A 12,276-nucleotide genomic window follows, 5' to 3' on the forward strand; every position below is an offset into this window, starting at 1 on the left:
CAGTTCTCATCAAGCGAAGGGAATGGTCAAATTGATATTATGTAGTAGATCGAGTCCTGTAGCTCAGTGGTTAGTGCACTCGCCTTGCAAGCGAAACACCTGGGTTCAATTCAGGCAGGGCGAAACCTTGGGAAAGTTTCCTTACTCCACACGCTTAATAATAATCCCTCTCAAAAACAATAATAAATTTGTCATTTTTCAATCCACTTTGTGGGACACTGCTGTGCGCAATTGGCTGCTCCGTTTTGCCCACAAATACACAGTCATTTCACTTTACAGCATATTCTGTGAAGCGCTTTGAGATGTCGAGAAGACGTGAAAAGCAATATATCAAATGCAAGGATTATTATTGTTGTTATAGGTCACAGAGATAGGGAGGAGCAAGGCTGGGGAGGGCTTTAAAAGTGAGGATGAGAATTTAAAATTTCAAGGAATATTTGAGGAGTAATTCCACAACACATGCATTTTGACATTTTCACATTTTAACAAAGCTTTTTAGAATGTTCAGAATCTGGCAAATTGATGTATTAATCTTAACTATGAATATGGATTTATACAGTTTTTGAAATATCTTACAAAATTCCAGTTTTAAAATTAAGACTAAGAGAAGACTTGATGCATACATGAGGAAGAAGAGAATAGAGCAGAATGGAAGAGAGTATTAGGAAGGGTGAAGACTAGTGTGAAGTATTAATACCTGTACGGAAAAAAATGTCCTATTTCTGCACTGTAACTTTGTATCTGTAGGCAATATCCCACAAATAGCCATTTTTAAAAATAAATCTGGGGTATTGTTAGCCAGGACACCAGGAGAAACCCTTTTCTCTTTTCAAGTATGTTTTCTATCCGAGTCGGCAGATTTAACATCTGTTTAACGTCTCATCGGAAAGATAAGACCTCTGACATTGCAGAGCTCCTCCCACAACTAGGAGTGTCAGTCTCGAGGGGACAGGCACATTCCAATCAAAAAGGAACAGTCAAATTTCATTGGAAACCCTCCATGCCAATACAAGTGCCGGACTCGTTAAATTGGAGATGTTCTTTATACACAAGGAATATATTACCAATTCGCATACTTTGGGTGACTGGCTCCCTAATCATGTATGCATTTTCTTGTTGCCGAAAGACAAGTAATTTAATAGCACCAGGTAGATGGTGTATGCATGTTAGCTTGGATACTCTTAAGCATGGTGATGGGTTTCCACATGTCAGACACTCGGCTGACCAAAAAAAATTGCATGTTAATAATATTAGTTTTTGTCTGTTACTCATTACTTTGCACAGAGTAATGCTTTGTCCCAAGCAAATCTATCCCGCATGTGTTTTCTTAAAGTGGCATACTTTAAGAAAACACATACATGATATGGGGAGCAAGTAACCCAAAGTATGCCAGGTAAAGGCATATGTTTTTTAAAGTGCGTATTTTCTTATTAATTCAAGGAGATGAAGAAGCTGCCATCTCCCCGGGTTTATGGGACCCACGAACACTATGAGAACATCCCGAAATCTATTATTGAGCAAAAAACCAAGGTGAGGTTATTAATATAAGTCTATGTCATTAAAATGTATGAAAATGTGGAGTCCCGTGGCTCAATGGTTAGAGCACTCGCCTTGCGAGCCCTGGGTTTGATTCCCGGAAGGGCGAAATGTTGGGCAAGTTTCCTTACTCGACATGCCTCTGTTTACCTAGCAAGGAATAGAAACCTGGTTGTTAGTCGATTGGCAGATTGCTTTTCTGGGGGTAATAATTCCTTCAAAAAAAATAATAATAATAAATTAGTCTGTTCGATCCACAACTGTTTGTGGGACGTTACTGTGCACAATTGGCTGCCGCATTTTGCCCACAAAAATACAGTCAATTCACTTTACGGTATATTCTGTGAAGCGCTTTGGGACATCCTGAAGACATGATAAGGCCCTATATCAAATGCAAGTATTATTATTATAAAACAAACACTGCAATCTCAACAGTACAATAAAATTACAAAAGATGCAAGTCAGGTCTTGGATTTCTTTATATAATTCATTTTGAGTCAGTGAAACTATCTAAAACCTGAGAGTTACCTCAGGAATTCAGAACTTCAGTAGATGGGGAATTCATTGGAGCTAGGTATAATGAGTCAAACACGGTTTTTGTTTCTGCCAAAGATCTTGTAGTAGTTTAAGGTTTAGAGGACTCTGTATGAATTTGAACATTTAATGCAACAAGAAGCATTTTGTATAGGCTAGGTTCTATGTTTGTTTGTTGCTGCTTGACTGTTTCTATGGCAAATAGCATAAAAGTGCAGTTAAAGTTTTAAACTGTGAACTAGAGCATAGCAGGCATATAACCTTAAGGCACCAACACTGTGCGACAGAGCAATAGTGTCTACACTACTGCATCTAAGGAATACTGACCTTCTGACCTAATAGTCACCCATCCAACAGCTCTGGCAGAGACATCTCCCTGCACTCTCTCACTCTCTTCCATGAGACATACTTTCATGCCATGCATTGCTTAGAATTAAATTGAATTAAACTGAATCCAGGAATTGCATCTCTTAAATAATGTTAATGCACATGTTGTGAGAATGAATGAATCATATGTTATGAGAATTAATCTTCTCTACAAACTATTGCTTGCAGATCCAAATTAGATTTTTCTTGTCCCTTTGCTCCAGATACTGGTTGTGCTTCGCAATCCCAAGGATACAGCAGTGTCCTACTTTCACTTTTGCCAAAACAACCCTCTACTACCAACCTTTCCATCCTGGGATGAGTTCTACAAAAAGTATATGACAGGAGAAGGTACATGTGTTGACTTTTTGACTTATCATTTGCATTAAAAATAATTGCTAAGACCATGAGAAACTATGAGTTTCAGGTTTCCAGCTTATCCTCTTGAACATGGTTAGTACTTGAGTCAGAGGTGGAGATAAAAAAATAATTTGTTTCTGTTGGTTTGCAAAGAAAAATACAATTTGGTTACTTTTTTTCTTTATTTGTACTAGTTCCCTGGGGATCCTACTTTGATCATGCACTGCTCTGGAACAAACACATTGACGATGAGAATGTGATGGTCATTACCTTTGAAGAACTGAAAGAGGTACAGCAGGGCTTTCTTCTTAACTGTGCAAAGCAGAAAATAACCTCTAAACAGTTACATCATTTAAGTCAATGTCATTGCCTGGAATTGTACACAGGAGAGAGAATTTTGAATATACGAGACTAGATTTTCATGCACTAGAACAAAACTGCGAGCAATTATAGTTTTTGAAAATTGGATGTAAAGGTGAAAGTAGGAAGTTTCTCCCTCTGTTGAAGCTCAGAAGAAGCTCATGGTTATCTACTGGAGGTGGCAACTTCAATTTCAGCTTGCCATGTGCTTTGTTATTATTGTGGTGGTGCTTGAACAGTTTACAATTTGCTCAAGCGAGGTGGGGAACCCTGGAAAATTGTGTAAGGATGGAGTGCCGGAAGAGAGGAACATTCTGATTACATCTGCCTGCAGGGGCCACAGGAGCTGCCATTGTGTGGTCAGCTGCTGGGTGGGGAGAGGGAAGTAGGGTCAAAGTATCAGTCAGGTGGTAGATTTCACGTGGGTGATGGGGGTAATGAGGGACAAAGGAAAAATAGGGGTAAAAGTGTTCAGTATAGGAGCAACAACAATTTGATCCTCTATCTTTATCAGATCAATGAATGAACAAACTGTACGTCATTTTGCAGGTTCACACTAGCAGAAGTATGGAAGAAATCTTACTGCTGGTTACAATGTAGCCATAAATGCAATCAAAGATATCCTCTGAAGTTTCAACCTGAGTTTGCTTCCGAATTTCTACCCCGTTGCAGAGAAGTAGGCATGCGGTTATCTGGTTTGCAGATATGCAGCTCTGTATTGTAGCAGTTGACAACTGGAACACTAGATTTGGCCTCAGCCAACTAGACATGAGAGGGGAAAAATTAGCCAGGGGAGTTTTAGATAAACGTCTATTCGATAAAACAAATGTGAAAGCCAAGATCAAGTAGTCATAGCTCTCCTGTCCCAAGTAGTCTGCTTGACATTCCTTGTGTCTAGGCTAATGCATGAAGAATGCTATTTGGATGAAATATCGGATGCCTCTTCCCTTCCATGAGACATACTTCAGCAAGACTTGGTGTCTTCAGGAAAGGATACAGAGAGAAAATTGTTTTAAAACAAAAAAAGGGAACACAGATTAACAAATCTTGCTCTTTATCATGCGTTCGATAACCTGCTATTTCTTCTGTCAGAACCTTATAGAGGGAGTGAAGAAGGTGGCGAAACATTTCGGTTACTCTCTGAATGAAGAACAGGTTCAAAAAGTCTCCAGCAAAGCCGACTTCAAGGTCATGAGTGAAAACTCTCAGAAAACACATGGCAACTTAGGCAAGATTTTCTTCCGAAAGGGTAAGTGGGAATCAAACGGGAATGTGCAATATCACAGTAAGGGATTGAGATGAAGATACCAGCACTTGTCCTAATACTGGACAAAGCTTTCCTCACTTTCTCTGAATTTGTCTCTTCGTCAGTGGCTCCGTTTCTTTCTTTGTATCACTGACTCTGTGTTTGTGTGCGTATGTGTGTGTGTCTTTCTCTTTCTTTAACCTTGGCCTGTACCTATATTGGATCAGAAGCACCTTTCCCCCTAAGTTGGTCGTGGTGTTCCATACTTCCATCTGGGAGAACCACTGCACCAAGCAAAATTAGAAAAAGTGGAAAGAACAACAACTTATATTTATACAGCATTCCTTCATTTACATATGGTAATGAATGCCTTAATGAGTGCTTAAGGAACGAATGGGAGAGTAAAACCGTCTGCCTAGATTTAAAAAAAGGGAAAAAATTGAGATGAGCAAGAATTAGGAAGTGGCAACAACGACAACGACTTGCTTTTAGATCACGCCCTACACGTAAGACAGCATCTCGGAGCTTAACAGTGGCAGAGCCTGGCACCGAGCCAGGGGGAGGAAGGAGGGGACCGTAAGCACAGTCGAAGAGGAAGGTCTTCAGCCATGATCTAAAAGAAGGGGAGGAGGGGACAAGGCAGAGGGATTGAGGGAGAGAGTTCCAAAGCTTCAGGGCGTAGTGGCTGAAAGTGCGGTCACCAATGGTTGAGAGGACAAACAGAAGGCCAGAGATGGCCGAATGGAGGCAGCGGGTAGTGGAGTGGGGAGAAAGCAGGTCGGAAAAGTAAGGAAGTGCAAAGGCATGAAGGGATTTGTAGACTAAAGAAACAAATAATTACAACTGTGAGAAATCATCCTGGATTTCTCTCACAGTGGGTATAATGGGCATGTGTCATTAGTAAGTCTCTTGTCCCTATCCCTCCACCACAAAGAAAACTTTCAACATATGGTAGTTGACCACAACTGGATATTTCACACGCGTCAGATACCTTGGCTGCAGCTCCAGTGAATCAAGCTGTCCCTGACAAAGCACAGTGTATGGGGCTGTTCAATGCTGCTCATTACTTGGCAAGTGGTACTCTGAATAGGAACGTGGGAAAGGGTAAAATGAATTCAGCCCATTCAGTGCCCTTTGTCAAGCAGTTTGAAGATATGATCTGACCAGAAATCCAGATCCACAACAATGCTCATATTCAAATCCATTTTGCATACAAATTGTCCAGTTTTGATCAAGCGTGGAGTAAATTACTCCACCAGTTTAGAAAGTATTTGGTTCTACTGATAACACAATGAATGGTCAACATTGCAAATGCGTAGCTATTGTGGACTTGTGAACTAAGCAGGGAGAGGCACTTCTTGCAGTTTATAGATGTAATGGGACTGGTTTGCAAATTAACTTTTATTAGAGCTAAATTGTATTGGTTGGGTGGTGAAGGAAGTCTGGTACATTTTAGGAGTTTGAAAAAGAGCATATATGTGCTAGCAATCCCTGAAATACTGAATGTATCATACAATGATCAAACCAGCACCAAATTTTCACAAGGATGTCCTATATTTATTTGCACTTGTGGTAAATGAGCAAAAAGTTGGGGGTGTTGAGTTGAGCTGTTCAATCTTGATCACAAGTATTACTTTATACTGGCCACTGCTGCAGGACTCCAGGAAGGAAGCCTTTCTTCCTTGGAGCTGGCCATGGGGAGGGGCAAGGGGCTTTAGCTGGATAGCTTGGCTGGCGAAGTTGGGTGGGGGGAGGAAGGAAACACACAGCACTATAGAGTCTTCAGGAATACTTGCCCTTCTGTTCACTTCATAAAGCTGCTAATGGAATACATGATTGGACCATCTACTGTTCGTTATGGAATCAGCCGTTAATGATTGCTTAGATTATTTCCTCAGTGTTTATATTAAGATTGACACGTAATTAGCAGGCTGCCTTGGGCCTTGCCAAATTGGTGCTTCTGACCCATTGGGCGTTTTTCTCTCAGTTATGTTGGGTTCGAAGGTATGGTTAGTAGTGGCATTAACCACATTGTTGTTGTCTGGGACAAAGGTGTGACCAAAAAAGAACTGCTTATTCTGTTATCTGCAATTTTATATTAGGAGCTCAATATTTATTTTACAGCTTGTTTGCTTAATAAGGCAGAAAACAACTCTACTGTGCCCAAGAGGTATGGTTAGTGGTAGTGAGAACAATCTGTTCAGCTGATAATATTGAGTGTTAAATCGAAGAACTAAAGGTCTCGTTTTTGGAATTGGAACGTTGATAACAGCAATCAACATTAATCAAAGCACTAAAGTTCATTCTCTAGCAGTTGTGTTGCAGCTTTATTCTCATATTGTTGCATTTCTTCTGTTCTCTTTCTTTTTTTCTATTGCTGGAATTTGCTGGAACTTTGGAACAGTCGAGGTAGAGCGACTTGAGTCTCAAAGCGATGGAATCGAAATATGTGCTCTCTCTCATCATATCAGTTGGTCCAAATGCCAGGATGACCAATTCTGATGGAACAATGTATAGCTTAGCTACACCTCTTTTATAATTGCCCTTTTTTTGAAAAACATCAGGATGGTCCATGCAAATCTGCCCGTCCTCGCCCACCTGATAGTCGTTCTCTTTGTGTAGTTCTTCTGATATTCCAATACCTCTCTCAAGTGGCTGTAATTCATGGCCACTTGACTGTAGAGGGTGACACAGCCAAGCCTGACCTCTTCCCACCTGGGTGCCACACACAAACACCATCAGTAGAGTGCTGAAGAGGGATGAGAAGCAATAACTCAATTAGGTTTTCCCTCCCTAACCCCAGAAGGCCAAGATCCAATTCAATCTCCCTATGCAGCCCTGGCCAGTACCAGCAAACCCAGCATGAGCCAGGATTCAAACCAGCTGGCTAACCAACAACTTAAATTTGGTGTAATGGATCGAGGCTGCAGTGCTATCTGCTAGGCCATCAGGACTAGCCTATGATAGTATTCTGAAGGAGAATAGTGATGTGCCAGTGTCCTGGCCAACAATCCCCCACATTAATCAGTTTTATTGATATTCAGATGAAGGACTTGATGTCTGACAATCAGACAGAAAAGCATCTTTCCAGGAATTGAGGATCAAAGCTGAAACTATTATTTCCCCCACTTGCAGTTAATTGTTTTTTGATTTTTTTTGTAAAAAAAAAGGTGTGGTTGGAGACTGGAAAAATCTTTTCACTGACAAACAGAGCGAAGAAATGGATGCAAAGTTTGAGGAGTGCCTGGCAGGAACAAAGCTTGGAGCTGAACTGAAGTACAACATCTACTGTAAAGATTAAACAATAGCACAAGAAATAATTCACAGATTTGTGAGTATAAAACTAAGAATTTGTGATTTATGGATAAAATCTCCGACTACAACCCTGGTACACTGCAATTGGCACTTATGAAACTTTGAGCTGTTCTGAGTATAAATAGTTTGTATTTGCTCCTCACAGTGTCAATGTTCATCTAAAGGTTTTCTTGGGCTAGGGAGAGGAAATCAACCATTGTTTCCACTCTTGGTTACACTACAATTAATTCCCCTCTTGCAGAGTGTACTCTATTCCAGACACAGGGAAATAAATGCCTGTGCACAAGTGGCATACAAAATATGTGGAACTCAGTTTGGTTGGGATGCTCATAACAATTGTGATGGGTTTCTACGTATGTCAGACATCCAACTGAGTAATTGGAATATTTTGGATAAATTTATCCAATTTTTTGAAAATTGTGTCTAAATCGATAGTATTGAATACATGTTGTCAATTGTGCATTACATTGATTATTTGCTGACCATAGGGAATATCATTGTGATTTCCTGAAATCATGAGACATGATTTTTTATAATATATCAACATGATCACTCTTGTAACTACATTATTGCTCTGAGACGCTGCCTGAAGGGCTTTATAGAAATGCATGTTTTTTTTGTTGCTTTCAGGCAAATTGAGCCACTGCAGTTTCACCTATTATCAACTGAAACGATTGCTGGAGCATGAACACTTAACACATGACAGGAGCTCTTCGGCATGTCAGTCACAGTATGACATCAGCAGATTGAAACTGAAGAAGAGCCCGAAGACAATGCTGAACATTCAGGGAAAGTGAGGCAGCAAATCTGGGACCCTTTTGTAAATTATCTTTTTAAACTTTTGAGGCTTTTGTAGAGCATTCCTGAATGGTAAGCAATTATGATCCGAATAAGTATGAATGACAGAAATCTGAAATAACAGAAAATACTGTTGATACACATCAGGGTTGATCTGATATCCTTACATTTGGTATAGCGTTGGGAGAATATTCAAAATGATAAATTATGCTTGTGCTGTTTGTTTCCAAGTCTGTGCTTCCCCAATTGGCCATTCTTGACACATCAGCCCAGATGGTGAGTGTGTGTAAATCCACTCTGCAAATGGAGGCAGCACTGCATTCAAACTCAATCTTATCTTCGCCCAGAGCCTGCACTTTTCAGCAAGGACGGGAATTAGGAGCAGAAGTCCTTATTCCTAACCATACATAGACATACTGTAGTTACATAATACATTTATGTATGACCTAAATAATCTGAAAGCTAAATTCATTATTAGAGGTGAAGGTTTGGGTTTACCAAAACTCGCCATCTGGGCTCAACAAGCAGAATGGTCACTTGGCCAATGTATCAGTCGGCAGTGGATGCCATGCAACCATACCACAGTGAAAGATTAATGGCAAAAAGACAAGAAGCTTGCCTAAGATGTATGTTGATTTTCTCTATTATGTCAATGAATGTCAAAATAATATGCAACATCAAGGGTGTCCAGGCTACTAAATGCAGTTTTATGAAGGGAATTTTTTTTAATGTACACAGAGTACTCACTTCCTCAACAACTTATTTGTGTTGCACTGAATCAAATACAAATAATAGACAACCATTGGCAATTTACACAAGGTCAATTGGTATCTGAAAGAAAAACAACAAATTGCATTTATATATATATATAGATATCACGTTTGGGGGACATCCCATGGTTTTGTTTAACATCAAGAATGTTATCTTCATCCTAACTGGAGTGCAGGAGTCCCTTTTGTGGGAATGAGAAGGATCACAAAGAGAAATTCAGGTGAAGAAGGCCCTTTGGCCCATTTGATCTCCTTCCTGATTACCACCTCTCCTGTGTTCCTATGATGCCATGTTTCCACGATCGTCTTACATTAGTCATTCCATAGTCTTGGGCTCTACAAGCTTAAAAAAAACAAGCTTTCAGATGTTGACTGTTTCAGATGTACAGCAGTTTCTACATTTATGTCCCATTTCCAACTTGTATAATTTACCTTTAGGCTATTTTGTGCCTTTTGCTTTGTGTTTGCCTGTAATTTCTGTGATTCTGCACTCTGCTGCACTTCAGATGAGAGCAATAAACTCAGCTCACACCTAATATCTTCCAATTTACAGTATATAGCTCAGTAGTATGTTACTTATTGATTTACCCAAGGGGAGCTATTACAAGCTTCCACAAGTACTTGTTATCTTTTTTAAATCTGTAATGAGTAGTCCATTAATTAAGCTTAACGGAATCTTTGGAGCTTTAAGCGCTTTCTGGTGATGACTAAACAAATGCGATTTGATCTTCATGTACTCTGACTGAATAGATCTCCAGAAAAATCTAATTAAGTGGACAGTGATTATATGAACTGTTTAGGTATTACCTCGATTTGGATAACTGATCACTTTGTTTAGAACTGCATTTTCCTGTGTTGAATGGAATTAATTTGAGCATTTCTGAGCCTGTACATGTTTTGTTTTGAGATTGTTTTGCATCATTCGTACTTTATCATATGCTGCAACCTTGAATAAAAGTGGAATGAAAGTGACTGTAGGTGTGAGTCAGCACCTATCAAATCACGTTGTTATAAATAAGGCTGCAAGTGAGCAACAACAACAATTCATATATACACTAAACCCCGGCTGGCTGGACTAATTATGGGGGGAGGGGGGTGCGATCTGGTTTGGCGATCCGGAATTTCTGGCTAAATGTAATTACTGGCTTTTTTAAGTGCCAAAAAATCTTGAGTCAAAGTTTATAATCCCTGGTCATTGAAGGTCAGCAAGCATGATGAGATAAGGGAAGCGCATTAGGAGAGTGGACCTGTGGAAATGTCTTTTAAAAATTCTGTTTCAAGCCAGTCCAGCTAGGTATGAATTCCGGCCATCCGGAGTCTGGTAAGCTGGGAAGTTTCTGTAATGCTTTTTGCATTGGGAGGATAGCTACTAAGGAGCCCATGCTTGCAGAGAAGCGAGAAGGCGGCAGTGGGGGGAGAGTGGAAGGGAGCTGATGGGTAAGGTGACTGAAAGTGAGGTTGAAAAGATTGGTCTTAGGGTAGGAAAAGAGGGGCAATTGGAGGGACTCTGGGATAGAGTAACAGTGATCAGAGTTACAGTGGCTGAAAACCATTACCATATGTAGTATTTTAAGAAGGTCCAGAATTTGGCCAATTGTTAAATATTGCTGGTGCCCAGCTGGCATTATCAAGAGCTCTGTGACATCCCCCTGAAGCGAAAATTGCCATATAAGTGTAAATTGTGTTGTATTGTGCTATCCCAACTTTGAGGCCAGTTACCATATTTTCAGCAGCAGCCAATTTGCAACGGCAATGTGCTACAAACAGCCATGAAGGGCGAAACCTTGGGTAATTTTCCTTACTCCACACGCCTAATAATAATCCCTACAAAAACAATAATTGGTTATTTTCAATCCACGATTGTGGGACACTGGTGTGCGCAATTGGCTGCCACGTTTCACCCGCAAATATACAGTCAATTCAGTTTACAGTCTATTCTGTGAAGCACTTTGAGACGTCAAGAAGATGTGAAAAGCACTACGTCAAATGCAAGGGTTATTATTATGAAGTAAATGACCAAATTTTTTTCTGGAGGATTGTTGGCTAGTTCACTGTGAAAAACTCCTCTTTTCTAGTAGTGCCACGTAATTTTAATGCATTGCTGCCACTCAGCTTTACTCCCACATTTCCCTCCACTCACTGCTCGAGCCCCTCCAGTTCAGTTTCCTCCCCACCCAAAGCACTGAAAGCCCTCATCAAAGTCACCAATGACATCTTCTCTCTTTATAATCATGGCTTCCACTGCCCTCTTATTCTCTACTTCTTTACTGCTTTCAACACTGATGACCATTCCAAACTCATCCAAAAGATGCATTTTCCTACAAATAGAGTGTCAGTATAGACTATGAGCTCAAGTGCCTATGTGAGGCTTGAACCCCCAATCTCCTGATTTAGAGGGGAAAGTAGCACAAACCTAAGCCAAGTTGACATCCTCATGTGGAGTTAGTGCACTTAGTTTGTTTAGATTTGCGGGAGGAAGATCATGTGATTTTGGATTATTTTTATCCACTGGAGTTCCTTTGCATCCAGCCAAAACAAACAAACACCTGGGTACAGTTCAGTCTGATCCACGCCCTCTGTTTAGTGCCCTGATGAAAGTGATTTGTGGCAGGTGTCTGATGTAGAAAGGAAGTAGGATATTAAAGACTTTAAAGAGCCAATTAAATAGAACAGGAAGAATAAAAGGATCCTGGGAAGGAAACTATAGTGTGGTTTTATGGTTGGATCTTACAGTACAGAAGGAGGCGGTTTGACTTTGCCCATTGTGCCTGCTCTTTAAAAGAGCTACCAAGTAGTCCCACTTCTCTGCTTTGCCCCCTCCCCCATTGCAAGTAAATAGCCCATAGTTTGGGGGAATAGATTACTTCCCTATTACCACTTGTATTGCTCTGATTGGAAACACATTTCACTTTCTCCATTGATACCACAAACATGTATGCAGTTATTATCAAAGAAGGTATTTGTCTAAATTTTTAACATTTGGCCCAAACA

The 12,276-nt window shown here is 40.2% G+C and overlaps 1 protein-coding gene across 2 annotated transcripts in view; it reads left to right on the forward strand.

Annotated features, from left to right (window-relative positions):
* LOC103181754 (sulfotransferase 6B1) overlaps window positions 1-10,257 on the forward strand; it is a 14,754-nt gene extending 4,497 nt beyond the window's left edge. The window contains exons 3-8 of one of the 2 annotated variants that reach the window (XM_042333181.1): window positions 1,441-1,530; window positions 2,661-2,787; window positions 2,991-3,085; window positions 4,249-4,405; window positions 7,573-7,733; window positions 8,348-10,257. In XM_042333181.1, the coding sequence (XP_042189115.1) occupies window positions 1,441-1,530; window positions 2,661-2,787; window positions 2,991-3,085; window positions 4,249-4,405; window positions 7,573-7,703 (600 nt within the window). In that variant the 3' untranslated portion in view covers window positions 7,704-7,733; window positions 8,348-10,257. The remainder of the gene's footprint in view (window positions 1-1,440; window positions 1,531-2,660; window positions 2,788-2,990; window positions 3,086-4,248; window positions 4,406-7,572; window positions 7,734-8,347) is intronic. The other variant, XM_042333182.1, reaches the window with a different exon arrangement.
* Window positions 10,258-12,276: the final 2,019 nt, after the last annotated feature.

Source organism: Callorhinchus milii, unplaced genomic scaffold (assembly GCF_018977255.1).
Source record: "Callorhinchus milii isolate IMCB2004 unplaced genomic scaffold, IMCB_Cmil_1.0 Scaffold3, whole genome shotgun sequence".
NCBI lineage: Eukaryota > Metazoa > Chordata > Chondrichthyes > Chimaeriformes > Callorhinchidae > Callorhinchus > Callorhinchus milii.